This window comes from Diabrotica undecimpunctata, chromosome 6, assembly GCF_040954645.1.
Source record: "Diabrotica undecimpunctata isolate CICGRU chromosome 6, icDiaUnde3, whole genome shotgun sequence".
In the NCBI taxonomy this organism is placed as follows: Eukaryota; Metazoa; Arthropoda; class Insecta; order Coleoptera; family Chrysomelidae; genus Diabrotica; species Diabrotica undecimpunctata.
This window is the reverse complement of record NC_092808.1, coordinates 20,016,162-20,037,104: the sequence shown is the minus strand read 5'-3', so window position 1 is coordinate 20,037,104 and position 20,943 is coordinate 20,016,162. Positions and strand designations below refer to the sequence as shown.

Sequence of the window (20,943 nt, the reverse complement as noted above, 5' to 3'; positions counted from 1 at the left end):
CTTCGGTTTTGTTTAGTAGTTTGTCCGAATATGAAACGAATACATTTGTGTGCAGTAGCAGCGGCGTAAGGAAAACATTTGTTGTCTAAATTTTTTTTAGCCGATTAATAAATAAATCTGTAAGAAAAATTTCAACACCTCCTATCTCGGAATAATGATAAATTATTAATACACTGACAGACTAATTTGCTTTATCAACAAATAAAGAATTAATCGATTTGTCTTTTGGCAATATGTACCTACATTTTTCTAAATAATTTACACTAAACTCAACACAACAATGAATTGAATATAAAATTATTTTTAAGGAATGGAATGCTTTGAATATTTACAATCCGTACTCTGTAAAATAAAACAACTAAATAGTAAAAAATCAGTGGCACTTGACACATTGAAAACTTCAAGAACGTCGCTATTGAATATGTGCTTAATGCAACCTGGGCTGCCGTACAAACAAATGTACAGTGTATGAATTTTCAAAGCAATTCTTTGTATGGGTCCTTGGTCCTATTAAGGTTAAAATAATATGTATTTTAGTTGGATGTACAGACATAGTATATTTCGTGATAAGTAATGTAGAACAAAATGTTTAAAATCAGATACTTCATACAATAAATGTGCCGCAGAAGATAATAAACATTACAAAATATTTGCAATGCAGTTGAACATAACTGCAAAATATACCTATTAAGAGTAACAGATTGTAATGGTTATCAATAATATACAGACAGAAAAATGTTGCTTAAAGATAATCAGTATTTCCTGATTTCGATGTATAGGGAATCGAACAACTGTTACATAATATAATCAATCACTTTACAATTGTTATTTATTCTGTGATAGTGGCCCAAAAATTTACAAATCAAATGTACTGGCTGATTATTCAGTAGAATAAAAGCCAAAAAGAAGAAAAAGTGAAAAATTCTTGCGTCAATATTCTTTTGTATCTAGTGACACAGTTTAATCAGAGAAACACATAAAATAAAATAAAGATTAATAAAATGGAAGTAAAACAAGATTGTAATGATGAAACATTTAAAGCAGAAATAGAGCATAATGACTTAGATAATGCTCTTTTAGGCGGCTTTAAACGTGAAATTAAGGAGGAATCCGATAGACAAAGTACACATGGCACATATGATAATTTAGACTTAAATGACAGTACTACAATTACTGAAATACACCAAGATAGAAATAAACTGAACCAATTTGAAGAAAACCAAAAAACCGAAAAAGGTAAGTAATATAAGTAACAAGTAGTATAAATAGGATAGATTAGGAATTCAATGATATAAACAAAGAATATAGACGCTTATATAAGCCTCTATATTCTTTGATATAAATTTCATCTCTTACTACTTAAGTACAAAAAGTTGGATTTTAAAAGTTAAATGGAATTTACTGAATAGAGACATTGGATAAACTTAATAGGATCATTTCATTACAACACAACATAGATGTATACAAAATTAAATTACATTACACTCATACACTGAAATAAATATCTACTGTAGATTTGTACATAATAAAAAAATGAGAAAAATGCACACAAATGCTTGGCAAAGTATTTTTCCAACACAAATTAAAAAGCTTACCTTAGCTGCTCTAATTTAGAGTGTATTATTATTGCTGTGCCTCCTCCGGATATCTGACAGAGGCCTATCTATAATATCCATCTGTAGCAAGCCTATGTTCAACAATGGACAAATCATAGCTGATTGATGATGATTATTGCTGTATGTAGTATATCTTAAGTTTAGCTTTAGTCTGTGTTGTTTATATATCCTTCTCTTGTTCTTCCTTTTTTTATATATATTCTCAGCGTATTGACATTTTGGTTTATTGGGTTTATTGTTAAACCAAAATTATCGGGTTTGGTGAAAAAAATCCTGAAGATAACAAAATCTGCTGCCTTGTAGTATAATAGGATCATCACTAGTTCAAGATAGTGAAGAGCTGCAAAGTGTGCAGAAGTCCAATTTATAGAAGCACCTTTTTAGTAAATCAGAACATTGTTGATCAGTTTTGTCCTATAGTTTATTATAACTATTTTATTTACAATGAGAATACAATTTCTGATTACTCATTGTTGTTTGTTATGGACTTTTAAATAAGGTTTTGAATTATTCAACATGTTTTGTCCTTGCTTCGAAAAATTGTAAGAACTCTATTGTGGATGTCTTTTTCCCCTTAACATAAGATGAGACCCAAGCTTCTAAAGTGGCTGATTGTGAAAGACTGATGGACAAATCTTTGTCAAAGCAGGAGTACCTATTTGATATTTAGGTAAATTGCAGATTTTGAGTTTCCAATAAATGAAATTTCTAAATATATAGCTTACCTTCTTTCTGCATAATAAGGTGTGGTGAGAACAAAATAATTTTGCATAGACTGTTGTAAAGTGTAGTAGGACTTGATGTTTTATGGTCATATTTCTGACTGAGACTCCTCTAAGAGTGTGAACTGGGAACTGGCCAATGTGTGATGTTTTGACTATCCCACTCTGGACAAGAAAAAAACAGAATGGATCTTTTGCCTGCCTGTGTTTTCACTTGTATGATTCCTGTTTGATTCCACTCCTTTGTAAACCATGGTCTTTTCTTCCTTTTTCTCGCCAAATTTTATAAAATCCTATCTGCTACAAGTCAAATGCAGGTACCTAAAACATATTGATTATATTATTGGCAAGACTTTTGCTGCCTGGAATTTGATATGTTTAACTTAGATTATTATACTGTTGGCCAAAAAAATACAACACTTTGTATATGGTTATTTATTTGGATCAAAAGTATTTGTTTGTAAGTTGTGTCTAAATATATATAGAAATGTTTCTTCAACGTCGATATTCCCAAAAAAAATCTTTATTTCGAAAATAAGTTACAATTTTTGAGAAATTCTACAAACTACTACATTTAATGATTTAAACGTGACTATTGAAACATAATAATTACAATAATAATAAAAATATTGATTTCTTCCTATTTATAACGTCGGATATCGGAATCTGCTGATTCTTAATAGTAAGGGAGCTTATGGCTACATTTCTCCTCCCTCCATTGGTTGGGACTTCGTCCTCGAAGTTTTGGTTACTTCGGCTATCAGCTCGTCTAGTATCTGGATCTGGGCAGGATGCAATTTTTCTCCAAATAGTATTTTGGAAATTCGTTTTCTTTTCCTAATTAGGAAGATTATTAGGAAAGCTAAAATAGTTAAAAATATTATAACAGAAGTGGTGCTCAGTCCTATGGATAATCGGGGTAGTACTTCTATGGTATCTATTGGTTGAATTTGGCCATGTGTCTCTGGGATTGTTAATTTTTCAATTTTCATCTCATGGTTTGGTATTAATTTTATTGGAACAATTTTTGGAATGGAAATATCTTGAGACGTCTTTTTATTAAATTGGATACCTTCAATCATTATTGGTACATCTGTCGTCAAGAGGCTGGTTGAATTAATTTCTATCTGCTGGATTCTCATTGGGTGAACTATTCCTAGCAATATGACTTTGCTGGTTTCTTGGAAAAAGTTCTCTGTGATTAACGTTTTTGTGCAATTATCTACATTGGGTATGTTACATTTGGATTGTACATAGTTGGAACAAACTATGTTATCGCCTTGTCCTATACAAGTGTTGAACCATTTATTATTTGTATAGTAGCTTGCAGGTGGCAGAATCATAACATGATCTTTGTTTGGAATGGGATATATTTTATAGGTAGTATAAGGAATTTCATGGAGTATAGGGATTTTAATTATTATGAGCATTGTATTTGAAGTTACACAAACTAAAGTTTTTGTTGATTCTATAAGTTCATAAGGGTGTTCATTACTATTGGGAATTGAATTTCTGGGATAAATTTTGAGAAGGTTCTCTTTAAGGTCTATTATTTCCTTTAAAGTGAATAATTCTATATTAGAGATATTAAGTTCAGATAAAGTAATGGTTCTTATAAGTTTCATTAGAAATTCGTTTATATTTTGGAGATTTATTATCTCGTTGTGTAGAATGATATAGCTGTCAAAATCAGCTGATAATTTGTTGAGTGCAGATATGAGAATTGAATTATCAGAATTTAGTTTTTCTAAAAGTTTATCGAATCTCGTGTTAAAAGAGTTTCCATAAGATATTTGGTTATTAAAATTTTTTTTTTTTTATGATTTCGTTTTGTTTATTTTCTAAAGAGATTATGTGTGATTTTAACAAGTCTAAGTCAGAGTCGTCTGGATTTAAATCGTTATTCAGAATCTTCTGAATACTCAGTGGATGGACCAGGGCGAGTATTGTCCTGTGAAAAATTTGGGTCTTGAGTAGGTTTGTCTACATGTTTTCGTATTCGTTTTACATATTTAAGGTGAGTGCTTGTTAAATTTTGTTTATCTGTTTTACCGATTATTTTTGTTTTGTCTTGCGTTTCTGGATGAATAGTGGAGAAAGGGGCTTGTAATTTGGACTTATGTTTTTTCTTAGAAACATATAGGGATTTTGTAAGGTCTATTTCCGGAATATCTTCGGCATTTTCGTTTTGTCTATCTAAGAGTTGTTGTCTTTTTTGTTTTTGTTTATTATATAGTTCTGCAATAAAGGGTTGGAGTTCTTCTTTATGTCTTTGATTATATGTTTCGTATATTGGAAGATCAAAGTCGAAATGTATTTCTTCTGCATAGGGTCCGTACAGAATTGAGAACGGGGAATAATCTGTGGAACTGTGGATTGATTGGTTGTAAATAAGAATGGCGTGTGTTAGAATGTCATCTAACGAATCATTTGGATTTTGGGCTTGTAAGGTCCTAAGTTTTTCAATAAGAGTTGAATGAAAGCGCTCTACAGGAGAGTTTGAGGAAGAATTGTTTACTGTTGTAAAATGTATTTCGATTTTGTGGATATTTAGGAATTCTTTAATGACTGCGGAATTAAATTCGGTGCCGCTGTCGCATACAATCTTTTTTGGGTAATTGTGGTGCGAAAAGTAGTGTCTTAATTTATTTAGTATGGAAATGGAAGTTTTGTCGGTGAGCTTATAGCATTGACCGTATTTGGAAAAAGAATCTATTATTGTGAGATACAGGTTTTTATTGCAGTGGAATAGATCGATATGTAATATATCAAAAGGTTTTTGACCTAACAACGGTCCTAATTGGGGAAGTTTATAAGGGCGTCGTTCGTATTTATTTTTTAGGCAAATTTCGCATTTATTGATAAAATTAGAAATAGTTGTCTGCATTGAGGGCCAATAAAATTTTTGTTTTAAATGTTTGTAGGTTTCAATTATTCCGTTGTGATTTTCTACGTGATATTTCTTTATGCATTCTATTTGTTGGTTTTCTTCTTCTATGTCCTGAAGTAGTATATTGCAAAATATTGCTTTGACTGTGGAATTTATTTTTTCTTTAAAATAGTTACAGATAAAAGGTCTAAATTCGTGAGGGATTGTTATTGCAAATTTTTGATTTGGTCTAAGGATATTTTGGAAGGTATTTGCTATTTCTGTTTTCCAATTATTTGTCAAAGTGACAGTGTAACGGTGTTTGTTAAAAATTCTTTTGTATTTAATTTCAAAATTATTTGACTCTGGTTTAAAAATAATTTGGTTTGAGGATAAATTAATTGGTTCAGGTGAAATCTCTATTCCAGTGATAGGGTTCTCAACTGATGTATGTTGTGTGTTAGTACTGTTTTGTAAGTTGTCGAAATCGGCAAGGAAATCGTCTATGTCGAAATTGTCGGGTGGTTCAGCACATTCTGAATTCGGGGGTTCAGCACATTCTGAACTCGAACTTAGGGCATTTATTTGGACTCGGCTAAGAGCATCAGCAACTTGATTCTCTTTGCCTTTTTTATATTTAACTTCAAAATCATATTCTTCTAGTTTAAGTCTCCATCGGGCTAATCTAGAAGTGGGGTCTTTAATTTTGTAGATCCATACGAGAGGATTGTGATCTGTTTCTACAGTGAATTTTTGGTTGTATAAATACATACGGAAGTGTTTACAAGAATCTAGTATGGCTAAAAGTTCTTTTTCAATAGTGGAGTAGTTTCGTTCTGCGGAATTTAGAGTTCGGGAATAGTAGGCAATAGGGTGATTATTTTGAGATAATACTGATCCTATAGCTATATTAGAGGCGTCTGTAGTCAGTACAAAAGGCTTTTCGAAGTCTGGATATTGTAAGACTGGAGAATTAGTTAACAATTGTTTGCATTTTGCAAAACATTCTAAATAATTTGGATTTGTGGGGTCGATAGTTGCTCCTTTTCGAGTACATCTCGAAAATGGGGACGTTATTTTTGCAAAGTTGGGTATGAATCTTCGGTAGTAACCGATTAAACCAAGAAATGATTTAATTTCTTTTACTGTTTTTGGTAGAGGATATTTTTGTATAGCTTCGATTTTTGCTGGGTTAGGTTTGATTCCTTCGGTTGTCACTACGTGACCTAAGAAAGAAACTTCTTTCGTGAGAAACTCAGATTTGTCTAACTGAATTTTTAAATTATTTTTTCTAAAAGTGTCAAAAATAGTCGCAATATGAACTAAGTGTTCTTGCAGTGACTTGGAAAAAATAATGACATCGTCCATGTAGACGAAGCAAAACTTATGAATAAAGGGCCTAAGAATATTGTCCATTAACCTTTCGAATGTTGCTGGGCTATTCTTTAAACCAAAGGGCATACGTAAAAATTCAAAGTGACCATGCGGAACTGAAAAGGCTGTTTTCCGAATAGAATCCGGATGAACTTCAATCTGATGGTAACCTTGAGCTAAATCTAATGTTGTGAAATAACTGGCTTTTCCTAAGTTATCCAGTATCTCATCTATCTGAGGAAGTGGGTAGCGATCACTTTCAGTATGATCATTGAGCTTCCTATAATCAATTACTAATCTAAATTTTTTCTGACCTGAGGCATCAGCTTTTTTTGGTACTATCCAAACTGGAGCTGAGTACGGTGAAATTGACGGTCGAATTATCTTATTATCTAATAAATTATTTATTTGTTTTTTTATTTCTTCCTGCATTGCTTTGGGATGCCAAAATCCCTTTACATAAATTGGATTTTCATCCTTAGTTTTAATTTCGTGTCTAACAGCTGACGTGAAAGTTAAATTTTTATTTTCGTCGTAAAATACGTCTTTAAATTTTTTGCAAAGACTTATAATTTTATATTTTTCTTCGTTATTTAAGTGCGAAGTACGGATTTTGTTTTCGTTAAAATGCGTCGTTGGAATTTTTGCTATATTATAATTACAAAAGTTCTCAACTTCAATTCTCTTATTAAATTTCATAGGCTTAGGTAAGTCGAAAGTGTCTAGAAAGCCGTTTTTTGCAACGTGAATAGAATTGGGAATTTTGATACCTTGAAAGTGTCTTTCACGCAATAAAACTTCGCCATTATGAACGCTTACTGGAATTTTTTGGTATAAAGTTTCAAATGGAATGCTAACGTGAGGATTCTCAAAGGTTAAAGTATGAGTTGCGTAGCTAATTGTGGCGTGGAATCTTTTCAGATCGTAAGTTCCAAGGAGGAGGTCAAAGAATTGACTAAAGTCGGCAATTTTTACGTCGAATGTTTGTGGAATTCCATATTCTAGGAATAGTGGCGTCTTAATATTTAAGTCGTGCTTGGAAGTAATTTTCATTGACGTTAGCGAAAAAGGTTTTCGATAAATATGATTTTTATCAAATAGTTTGAGAGCTCGCGGATTTAAAATTGAATGGGAACCGCCGGTATCGATTAAAACGCGTAGATGTGTTTTGGGTGTAACGAAACACGGTAACCCAGGGGAACTTTCGATATTATGTAGGTTTATACAGGGGGTGGATGATCGTCTAACGGGATGGCTTGAAAATCCTGATGATTTTCATCATGCAAATCGGGCTCTTGTTCGGATTCGTAATTTTCGAAATCGTTTTCGAAATATTGGGTATCATTTGAGTCTATGTGAAAATTGTGGCTTCTATTAGTTGTAATTGTCATGGGCTGATGGTTTCTGGTTGTGGTAGTTTGAACACCGCTCATTGGAGTAGCAAAATTTGGTTGGGGTCGAGGAGCTTTATATTTATTTAGTCTTTGTTGGTTGTTTTTCGGAACATTGTTTCGTTGGAAGGATTGATTTTGTTCGTGAGAACTGAAATTTTGTCTCTGAGGAAAATTATAGTTCTGTTGTGGAGTAAAGTTAAAATTGGGCTCTGTGTTGTGAGTTGAAGGTCTCACATAATTTGAATGCGTGGGTTGGAAGTTTGTGGATCTTTGATTATTCGAAGATTGATAGGGTTTATTTTTGAGTGGGGCCTTTTTGTTTTGTTGGCTCTTAAGGAAGTTCATGTATTGTTGTTGATTTTTGTGGTTATCGTAGGCAATACACTTTTGAAGGGCTTCTTCTAGGGAATTTAATTCAAAATGCGATAAGTATTCGCAATAAGGCTCGTTGATTCCGGTACAGAAAGTTTTGAGGGCAATGTTTTTGAAATATGGAGTTTTAAAAGTGACTGTCGCGGGATTATCGTTTAAAGTGATGTGTTGGAGTAAATCGTTCAGATTTGTAGTTATTCTCTGATGATAATTGTCGTAGGATTCACTATGTTTTTGGACGGTAGTGGATAGTTGTGTTACTAATATGTCTTCGGAACGTCTGTCTCCGTATTTAGTTAATAATGCTGGACGAATTTCTGTCCAATTGGTTTTATTAGAATAGTTTAAGAAATTTCTAGGTTCTCCTTTAATTCGAGATACGATATGGGAATTTAAGATAAATTCTTGGGACGGATTTAAATCTTGGGTGCCTAAGAAAACTATTAAATTATCTACTGCTTTGATAAAGGTGGAGAGGTTGTCTCCAGAAGAGAATTCGGGCAGAGTTGAGCAAAGGCTAGCAATATCGCTATTGGTCATCGGCATTTTGGAACGTAATTTAGATGCAGGCTTAGATTTAGAGGTTTGTAGATTTCTTTTTATTTTTAAATTTAAATTGTCGAATAGTAAACTTAAATTTTCGATACTATTTTGGGAAATATCATTCAATGTACTCATAAAATATATGCAAAAAATATAAATGCAAATATATATAAAAATTCGTTGAAGTAAAATGTTATAAATAATATAAATTCAATAAACAATAAATAATAAATTCAATGTAAATGTTTAAGAATTCAATTAAAATAATAAATGCTCATAAACAATGGTAAAGAAAGGAAAAACTTACGCAAGGATGATCGTGTTTGATTTCCAATACATTTTTCTCTTTTACCAGGTTCTTCAGGATTTCATTAAACTAATGTAGACCAGGAAACGACTATGTTTCTGTATGAAATATCCTGTTCGCAGCGCCAGAAATGTTTCTTCAACGTCGATATTCCCAAAAAAAATCTTTATTTCGAAAATAAGTTACAATTTTTGAGAAATTCTACAAACTACTACATTTAATGATTTAAACGTGACTATTGAAACATAATAATTACAATAATAATAAAAATATTGATTTCTTCCTATTTATAACGTCGGATATCGGAATCTGCTGATTCTTAATAGTAAGGGAGCTTATGGCTACATTTCTATATACAGTGTAGGTAAAAGTTTATGGTCGGTATGGTAAAATTTAACAGGATATCTAACACAGATATAAAATCATATTTTCAGCGAATAGACAAAGATAACAATCATATTTCCCCTTGGTCTTCCCTCCATATTTCTCATGGACGCCCATTGCTCATTAGTGAGACGATTAGTTCTGATCAGAGATATTTTACATATCTCTGGTTCCGATCCAGCTTATACCTAAGAAACTAGAGGTGGGTCATTGACATTTTTATCAGAACCGTTTTTCGTAAACTAGTAACTAGTTGATTGTTTACCAGTAGTTTCAAATAAGTGAGTACACAAACAAACATATTGGCTATTATCGTTTATGTGTATAAGTATTGAAGTGAAAGAAACTAACGAAGGATATATTTATTATAACTTGAAAAATAAATTAAACAATACAAATAGTAAATAGTACTTACATTTACATTACACATTATTAAATCGCGAATCGTCTAAATTGACATTTAAAAACTTAAGTTTTTCCACTTTTCTTGTTAACTGTGTTCTTCTTTTATTTAAAATTATACCAGATTTTGAACATGTGTTCACAAGGAACAGATTTTGTTACAATACTACAATATTTTATGAATATAGTGGTTAAGTTAGGATATACCTGGCGATGGTTTGTCCACCACTGTAATGGACAGTTCCAATCTCTGTTCGAAATTTTTTGTGGGTAATATATCATCAGACAAATACACGTCGACTTCTTTTATATATCTCGATACAGGTGTATGTTTAGATGAGTCATGTCCAATTAATTCATCAAAAATACACCATGGACTTAAGTCATCTTTATCAGTTTCTTTTTCTTGTACTGGTTGATTTTCAATAGTACAATCTTCTTTTTCTTTTTTTATAGAAGTAACCAGCTTCTTAACCCTTTCTTTTGTTTTTTTACCTTCATTTTTATCAGAAAATCCCTGCATTTTAAATCATTATTTGTCATTTACGAATCTACGGTTTCTCACTGGTAAGCCTACTAGTGATTCAAAAAAACTACGTTTTGTGTAGACGTAAACAGAAGAGGAACGAACACTTTACGTCGACGAGGACGATTAGTTGATCTGAGAGACTACTACAAAACTAAAAATAACATGCGACTCTTTCGGGACAGTGGACAGTCTGGCTATCGGTTGACGTTGAAAATAAAATAACTAGGTATTCTGATTAATGAATGAGTTTCGATTTTTGATTAATCTGCATTTTCGATTTCAAATCTTTATTGATAGTTCGTCAAAGGATTTATTTATTGTAAATATTTAATTAAGAATTATTTTTCTTAGTCAAAATTATTGACCTAGTATAAGAATAATACTTTTATCTTCAAAAAATGCACATTTGTAGAAGATGCAGCTTTTATGGTCCAATTTCTGAATATTGCAATGATTAAATCTTCTCCTGACGCATTTCTGTCCGCTTCGAATACTTCTACTACAAGTACTGACACTGCCACCGCCACCCAAGCGTCAAAAGGTGAAGGATACTTCCATTAATAAAAATATTAGTTTAGAATAAAAGAAACAAATAGATATGGATTTACTAAACCTATGCAAAGACTCGTTTCATCCGTTTTCTATAGTTGAAGAACGATCTTTTAAAAAGTTTGCAGGGTGGATTACTGGATATAAACCGCCAACAAGAAAAACTTTGTCAGGTTCATTACTTCAGGAATGTTATATCAAAACTGAGCAAACTATTAGATCACAAGTTGTTAAAGAAGTAGAAAATATCTGTATTACTACTGACCTCTGGACATCTGGAGTAACTGAGAGTTACATCGCATTAACTGGACATTATTTAACCGAAAATTTAGAATTTAAAACGGTTTTATTAGGCTGCTGCCATTTTTCTGGAAACCATAATTCAGAAAACATCGCTTTTGAAATTAGTGAAATTATTAATCAGTGGGGTCTAAAACGAAAAGTAAATTTTGCAGTAACTGATAATGCCTCAAATATGGTCAAAGCTATTAAAGATATTTTGGAATGAAAACATTTAAATTGTTTAGCTCATACGTTAAATTTATTGGTGGAGGACGCACTTAAATGCTGTCGTGTTCAAATAGATAAAATAAAAAGTCTTTTTTTCGACATTTCGGCAAAAAACACATTTCAAAAAAAGTAGCTTATCTTTAGAAAGGCTTTTAAAGTATCAGTTACAACATAACAAAGTTCCCAAACGGCCAATCCAAGACATGGAAACTAGGTAGAACTTCACCTATTACATGTTAAAAAGAATGACCGAATTAGAAGAGGCAATCCGTTCCATATTGGTATTAGTTAATACAGACTTTGACCAAATCTAAATAATGAAGACTGGATTATTTGTTCTCAACTTTCCCAAATTTTACGGCCTTTTAAAGAAATAACAATTACAATGAGTGACCAAAAATACTTGAAGGGTAGTTCAGTGATTGTTATGGTACGCTGTCTGCAAGAATCTTGCAATAAAATTTTAGAAAACGGTAACCTTACATCCATAGTATCCGACGTAGTACAATTAATAATATCGGGCTTAGCAAAAAGATTTAGAGGGATAGAACAGAGTGGCACATTGTCATTATGTACATTTATGGGTTCATGCTGTAAAGTGCAGTGATTTTCTGATAAAAATGAAGCTAAAAAGACAAAATAAAGAGTTAAGAAGCTGGTTACTTCTATAATTAAAGAACAAGAAGATTGTACTATTGAAAATCAACCAGTACAAGAAAAGGAAACCGATAAAGATGACTTAAGTCCATGGTGTATTTTTGATCAATTAATTGGACATGACTCATCTAAACGTACACCTGTATCGAGAGTCCATTACAATGGTGGAAAAACCATCGCCATGTATATTTTAAATTTAAATAATTTTAAATAAAAGAAGAACACATAGTCAATTTAGACGATCCGCGATTTAATAATAACGTGTAATGTAAATGTAAGTACGATTTACTATTTGTATTGTTTAGTTTATTTTTCAAGTTATAATAAATATATCCTTCATTAGTTTCTTTCATTTCAATAAATATACACATAAACGATAATAGCCATTATGTTTGTTTATGTAGGTACTCTCTTACTTGAAACTACTGTTAAACAATCATAGTTATGTACTTGTTTACGAAAATCGGTTCAGTTGCGTTATCGATAAAAGCGTCAACGACACACCTCTACTCGTTACCACTGTCCCTACTTTGATTCGGTGCATTGACGACGCGAGACGAGACGTTGCCAAATAATTTTTTATGAAGGTTTTTTATTGTGACGTCATAATGCAGTTTATTATTTTTATTGGGAATAAGGCACAATGTGATTTTAAAATAAGCTTATTTTGATGTTTAGATTTTTAATTCGGAAATCGTAGATAAACTACGAAACATTCAATTCAGATGCACGTCATTCAGATTTACGACGTCAGAACCCCACAGCGTTGCCAAAATATCAGAATAGTTAGTAAGTGAGAAAGTTTTAAAATGTCTTCTATTTGTCAAACTAGTATATTAACATAACAGTAAATACACTTAGTTCTAAGATTACTGCAACACACTAAAATACGTAAGAAAACATTTTAATACAAAATTATATATTGTAAATTTTAAACTTACCTCTATAATTCTAAAATTCCCAATATAATGATGATTACATTTTTCTGATTATTATACCATGTTGACGCCTATGAAAGATCCAGTAGTTCCGTATGGGTTTCGTAATATTACCTGTGTCAGGAAAATTTGAACTCCAAGGTTGACTTTCTGGAAATTTTAAATATAAGTGAAGTCACTTTATATAAATTGTGACGTACACGCATTTTTATATGAAAAATACTATATAAAACGATTTCCGAAGTGGAAATCAAAAAGTTATGTTACATTTATTGTAAAGTAAAATTGTGGCATATTCCCAATAAAAAACAGTAAGCTGCCATTTAAATCTGATTTTGATTATCTTAAAACATTGTTCAAATGCTCAAAAGACAACAGGTCAAATAAAACCAATAAGTTTGGCAACGATGAACTTCCCCTTTTTTATTATTTCCACTTTATTTCCACTCATGCATTTTCGGCGATATAAAGGGCGGACCTAATATACCTCTCTCTTTTTAGACAGGTGTTTCTCACTCCATCTCACGTAAGGTCCATACCGACCATAAACTTTTACCTATACTATATATATATATATATATATATATATATATATATATATATATATATATATATATATATATATGTATATATGTATTTATTATATAAGTTGTTCTTTAATTGAAATTTTTTTCTTCTTTTTTTCGTCAAAACAAGAAAGATAAAGTTTGTTTCTGTGTATTTAAATATAATTTATTTGTACCAATTTTTAGCCATTTTGGAGTATTTTTGATTTGCCCAAAAAATTTAAAATTTAGAAATAATAAATAGAGAAAAATTCGAAGATACAACGATATACAATATGGAGATCTCAACAGAGGAAACTAAAGCGGTAGTGATATCAGAGGAACCGAGAAGATGTAGACTAGTCGTAAATAACAAAATAATAAAACAAGTGATGGAAACTGAATACTTGGGATTAAAACTGTCAACCTACGGAAAAGTGGAAAAAGAAGTACAAAAACAAGTGAACATGGCAAACAGAGCAGCGGGATGTCTCAACAACACAATCTGGAGAAACAAATACCTCACAAGGGAAACGAAAACCAGGATATATAAATCAACAATAAGACCGATAATCACGTACACAGCGGAAACAAGAGCAGATACGGCGAAAACACAAAGACTACTGGAAACAACAGAAATAAAGGTCTTACGAAAAATAACAAACCAAACTCTAAGAGACAGAGTAAGAAGTGAGGGAATACGAGCGAGATGGGGTATAGAGGAAATAAACGCGTGGACCAAAAGAAGAAAAGTGGAATGGAATCAATACATCGAAAGAATGACAGAAAATAGAATAGTACGAAGAGCAAGAGACAAATCGCCAAATGGAAGAAGATCTTTGGGACAACCGAGGAAAAGATGGTCAGACAACGTCAATTGAAGCTAAAAACCGAAATAAAACAGGCATTAAATGAGAATTATCGGCGTTGTGGAGGATCTGGATGTCCTAGAATATTGCAAGTCCATGCTTTGCGCCATCTTAAACTTCTTGATCTCAGAAATAGACGGTACAGTGTACGTCAACCAAGAGATGATGTTAGTTGCAGCTACAGGAAGGGTAGTTTCAAGAAGAACAGTTAATCAAAGATTTCTTGGAATGGGACTGAGAGCTTACTGTCCCCTTTTGGTGTTAACCTTTGACACCACAGCATAAAACTCAACGCTTAGAGTGGTGCGGAGCTCGGAAAAACTGAAATGGCCACTGGAATTTTGTCCGCCTCAGTGATGAATCTAGGTTTTGTTTGGGAGGCTCTAATGAGTACATAACACGTTTTCGAGGTGAGACGAAATATAGACTTGGCTTTTAAATATCGTACAGCAAGACAACCAAGCATTATAGAATGGGTTGCTGTATGTTTGGGAAGCAGATCAGCTCTAGTTCTTATTAACGGCACTCTGACAGTTCAACGATATATCGGTGAAGTACTGCAGCCGGTTTTACACTCCTACCTATGAACCATTCCAAATGCGATCTTTCAACAGGATAATGCAAGACCTCATATTGCTTGTGAAACCATGGAGTTCATACAAGAGTCTGGTATAGAGACTTTGCAGGCCTTCAAGGTGATCTGATTTGTCACTCATCGAACATATGTGAGAAATAGTAATTCGAAACCTAAATGCATTGCCACGTCCTCCTGCAAACTTACCTTACCTGCAAGACCTGTGGCATGCCATAAGAAGAATCTGGATAAGTATTCCGCAATATTATATAGACCACTTAATTCAATTAATGCCCCATAGAGTAACTGAGTATATAGAAAATCAAGGAGGAGCCACTCGTTATTAATTTTTTGAAGAAAATGACGTTGCGAATTTTTTTATAATTTTTTTAATAATAGGAATATTATAATGTATACCTCCATAAATATTTAAGAAAATATTAGTCCTTCTAGGTGTTGCATTTTTTTTACCATCAGTATATTTTTTGTCTGTATTCATTTTTCTATTGTAGTAAATGTTTATAGTTGGTTTATGTTTTAGGTTTTACTCAGAAGGAGAATAAAATGAAAACTATGGAAACATTTTGTGAACATTCATCCCATAAAGAAGACTGTACGAGTCTACGCGCAAAAGGAAAAACTGTAAATAAAAATATAAAAGTGCAGTCTAGACAAAGACCTTACAAATGTGAAATTTGTTTCAAACAATTTTCTGAAAAACATATTCTGAAAACACATTTGAGAGTGCACACTGGAGAAAAGCCTTACAAGTGTGAAGGTTGTTTTAAAAAGTTAAGTCAAGCAAGTAATTTGAAAAGTCATTTGAAAGTACACACTAGAGAAAAACCTTACAAGTGTGAAATCTGTTTAAAGCAATTTGCTGAAGCAAGTGGTTTAAATACACATTTGGAAAAATCTTACATGTGTGAAGTTTGTTTTAAGAAGTTTAGTCAAACAAGTCATTTGAAAAGACATTTGAGGGTACATACTGGAGAAAAACCTTACAAGTGTGAAATCTGTTTCAAGCAGTTTAACCAATCAAGTATTTTGAAAAGACATTTGATAGTGCACACTGGAGAAAAATCTTACAAGTGTGAAATCTGTTTTAAGCAGTTTAGTGAAGCAGGTAATTTGAAAAGTCATTTGAAAGTACACACTAGAGAAAAACCTTACAAGTGTGAAATCTGTTTAAAGCAGTTTAGTGAAGCCAGTTCTTTAAAAAAACATTTGCTAGTACACACTGGAGAAAAATCTTACAAGTGTGAAATTTGTTTTCAGAAGTTTAGTCAAGCAAGTCATTTGAAAAGACATTTGAGAGTACACACTGGAGAAAAACCTTACCAGTGTGAAATATGTTTGAAGCAGTTTACTGAAGCAGGTGCTTTAAAAAGACATTTGAAAGTGCACACTGGAGAAAAACCTTACCAGTGTGAAATATGTTTGAAGCAGTTTACTGAAGCAGGTGCTTTAAAAATACATTTGAGAGTACACACTGGAGAAAAACCTTACCAGTGTGAAATATGTTTGAAGCAGTTTAGTGAAGGTGTTAAATTAAAAAAACATTTGAGAATACACACTGGAGAAAAACCTTACCAGTGTGAAATATGTTTGAAGCAGTTTACTGAAGCAGGTACTTTAAAAAGACATTTGAAAGTGCACACTGGAGAAAAACCTTACAAGTGTGAAATCTGTTTTAAGCAGTTTTCTGCAAAGGTTTATTTGAAAAATCACGCACACTAGAGAAAACATTTGCCAAGTCTGAAATTTTCTTTAATGTTATGAAATGAAATTTATTTTACTGCTATGTCTTTATTTAATTCTAACTTAATGTTCTTATCTTAATTTATTGAAAAGCACTATGATTTATATTAATTTATTTAACGAATAATACATAATTTATATAGGCGAACGTAACATTTAAATCGCGAGCGCGTCTTCAAAATCAACTGACTCCTTCAATGAAAAATCCGTTATTATATATGAAAACACAACTGGCCTAGAATTCAGGAGAATCCCTCTGATTTATACTAGAAGGTAAATCCGGGTCATCGTCTGACCGGTTTCTGGAAAGTTCCGTCTCAGGTAAATTTCTGCCAGCTAATCGAAGTGTCTCGTAAAATCTAAAACAGATACGTGAATAAACAAGATGTTTACAGGTTTTTAATATGACTCATATTTTTACGTAACAGTTAGTTTACTATAGTGACAGTGCATTTGAGTGTGTTTGTGGAAGTCTTTACGGTTAGTTAAAGAAACTAGTTCCGAAAAAAAAACACCCAAATAACTGAACCTGTGTATCTTCTGGTGCTGTGCAGAACAGTCTAATCCAAGCTCACGGTCCCTCTATATGAGCTAGCAATTCACCGTTTGGCGAATTCTGCTTCGTAATGATATAAAGTGCCGGCATCACAGTGAAAATTTGGCTACCACAGGCGGCTAACCTTTCTGACGGCTCTTCTGAAAATTGCTTAAGTTAAATGCCAAATAAAGGAAAGTTCAGTGTTACTAATCAGCAATCGAGACGTAATAAAAGGGTGTCCATATAGAGGATGCTTTCAACGAAACAATTAAATACAGTTATCGGAAAGAAGTGTTGGTGTCAAATGTTAAACTAATTAACCAGTAAAAAAATACTACAACAATTAACATAAATATAAATTTGGTATTTAGGTATATTATGAAAAATGTGCCCGAATGTTTCAAAAATCCCTAGTAGTAATTAGTAGAAACTATGGATTATTTAATTTTAGAATATATTTTCAAAAATCCTTTTTGTGGTTTAAATGTTTTTAGGGCAATCTAAAAAATTTCAGACCATCCTTTCAATAGCTTATCGTGGGAATTAAATGGGCATGAAAGAATAAACAAGAAACCAAGAGAACTATTAAGAGAAGGGAGAGTCATAGACCACTGGTTCAGACTTCTCGACTTCAACACTCAGTGAGATGGAACCGATTGACCCTGACGGTAAATAAGAAGCAGAATGAAGTCGGATCTCTGCACAATAATTCTCTGAAGGGATTAGCAAAGTCGGACTCAAGACGAAAAGGCTTTCGGCGGCTGGGAAGAGGAAACTGAACAAGGAGAGGAAAATTACAGAAAAAATTTGAAAGGATGAAAATCCTCACAATACATTTAAGAAACAAGGAGGAGAGTAGTAGCAACACAACTGGTCTCTGTTAAGCTGGAAAATAAAGAAGAGGACAGCTCCTGACTATCTCTATAGATGAAAAGTCCTGCAGGATTCTGAAGAACTACCAAGCTTAATATGGACTTGGAAGGGTAACATTCAGATACCTGCGAGCCAAGAAAGATGTAGCTCAGGCCTCAGATTAACCTTCAACACTGCAGTGCAGCCTCGGCAATCTTGTAGCGCTTGGTGGACGTTTGATATTACCCTCATGAGACCTGGGTAAACCAAAGGGTGCTCCAAGGTTTCGAAAGGACAAATAAAACAAACAACACGGAGAAAATGAAAAGATGGTATCTTTAAATATGTGCTACATATAGGAATAAGCGTTTCTGGCGGAATTTACATTGTTGAATTTTTGCGATTTGTTATACGCCCATTTATGTTGATTTGTCTAAGATTAAATCAGTAATAAAAATGGATTTCCACAAGAAGTTGCTGAGACGTTTGTGTCACTTCTGAAGAATAGAAAATGTAGGTTATTTCTATGTCTTGAAATACATTTTTTGTATTAATTTTACCTTTCTTAACTTACGACATTTTTTCACGAATTATAACACTGATATGGCCACATTGCATGTAGCAACGTTTTCAGCCTAGCAAATACAAGGCTTTATCACCGTTTTCTTCACACTTGTTTCAAGTCTTCTTTACTTTGTAAATGTAGAATCACAGTTACTACCATATTAGTATTTTCTCTGTGGGAAGAGTATGGACTGAAGAGTAAATGTCGGATATTAGCGGTAAAGATCGCACTTCTATCTAAAGCCTTTATATTAGTCCCGCTCGTTATCAAATTATCGTTATTGTCTTTTAGTTTTATATGGAGCATCTGCATTTCCATGACTTCTTATGATTTAGCTATTATTTCATATTCTATTTCGTACAATATATTCAACATGCTAGAATACATTAGTCTAATATTTTATTCAGCAGATATTGTGGATAAGCGGCACATTCATTTATTTTTTTAACCATTTATCCACCCTGTGGAATATTCAAGCATTTATAAAATACTAAAATTAAGACCCAACTTTAGCCTCATGTCTTGTTAACATTCTGTTGTTTAATTTATTCCCTTGTGTTACATAATAAAAAAAGTTGGATACTTTAACAAATAGCCTTGTTTTTCGTTAATACAGGGTATAAGTATTGCAAACTTTAAGGTGTAATTCTGCATGAAAAAATAATGACATTTTGCTTGATAAACATATGTCGGCAAATGCTTCGTTTCCGAGATAGGAGGTGTTGAAAGTTTTCTTACAGAAGATTTATTTATTAATCGGCTAAAAAAATTTAGACAACAAATGTTTTCCTTACGCCGCTGCCTGCACACAAATATATTCGTTTCATATTCGGACAAACTAATAAACAAAACCGAAGTGTGTGTGCATCTCGCGAACTTCGAACAACAACGCAATTTGTGGGCCGCTTAAGAGCAATGTACGGGCACCAAAACATGGCGGTCAGCACTAGTTGCCAGATTGTAAGATATTAACAAAGTAGAAGTAATGGATTTTAAGAAGAGCTATGAGTCATATCGACGCAGTACACAAGTTTACGTGTTACCTACGTTCTACTCATGATACAATGGTATTCATTGTACCATGCGTTCTACTAACTATCCTAATAATTACGGCTCGGCTCTTTAAGGTCATTCTAAGCGTGCGTCCATAACGAGGCACCGACCCTCGCTCGGGCCATGGGATGGTATCATTTAATCGATTTTCGGTAAAATAAATGCATTACTTTAAATGCGAGCGTTCACCGTCAGTGCTACGCTCTAGGCGAGGGGACGGTGCGATGGTCTCTGTTATGAACGCACCGACTGTCCTCCATGGAGATAGGTTCGACTCCGAAATTTGTAATAGTGCAGTAAATTTTGTTTCCTTTTAGTTAGTTTTATCGTAGATTGTAGTTATTAATCATTTTTAATTTAGTTTAGTGAAGGCTTTTATAGACAATACTTTGTGAAAATCTTTTTTGTATTCAGTGAATTAATTTACTTGATAGTAAGGTAAGTATGGATTTATTTGTTAAATATTTCCAATAAATTATAGTTTGATTTATGCTATTTTGTAAACTTTAATAATAAAGGGGTGTTCTTTTTACTAATGGACATATAGGCAGAAAAATTCTATTAATGCCTATTATGCAATAATATACTCGAAACTAGAATTTATATTGATGAATCCATAATATATTTTTAAGATAAGCATCAGAATTTTTCTAAAATTTTGCTATTGTTAATTTTACTAAATATAGATGGTATGCACAAACCGATGTATGTTAAATCGGTTGTGGATAACAAACATCACATTCGATTAAATAAACATTCAAAATTGACGTCTTTGGTTTGGTATGTTTATAACTGCTTTTAAGAACTACTTAGTTAAGATTGGTTTGTACATATCACCTTAAGTTATTTTGTTTATTAATTCTATAATTAATTAATTATTAAGGTATTTGTTGTTCTAGAAAAATGTCTAGTTCCAAAAAAATGATTCATAGTCAAGGTCACAGACCATACATACTCATACAGAGTATGTATGGTCACCGTTGTTCGGTGGTATGGTTTGTGGTCAAGGTCGACAAATCA

At 32.6% G+C, this 20,943-nt stretch overlaps 1 protein-coding gene and 1 long non-coding RNA gene across 2 annotated transcripts in view; one reads left to right on the top strand and one right to left on the bottom strand.

Moving 5' to 3' along the window:
- Nucleotides 1–2,608, bottom strand: part of LOC140443263 (uncharacterized) — a 44,628-nt gene extending 42,020 nt beyond the window's left edge. Inside the window, exon 1 of the long non-coding RNA XR_011951191.1 lies at nt 2,342–2,608. This is a non-coding gene — a long non-coding RNA (uncharacterized lncRNA). The remainder of the gene's footprint in view (nt 1–2,341) is intronic.
- On the top strand, nt 906–18,333 carry LOC140443261 (uncharacterized). Its single transcript, XM_072534407.1, has 2 exons — nt 906–1,236; nt 15,696–18,333. Exons 1-2 carry the CDS (start codon nt 1,002–1,004, stop codon nt 16,892–16,894), a joined length of 1,434 nt encoding a protein of 477 aa, XP_072390508.1. The 5' UTR covers nt 906–1,001; the 3' UTR covers nt 16,895–18,333.
- The last annotated feature ends 2,610 nt before the right edge of the window (nt 18,334–20,943 follow it).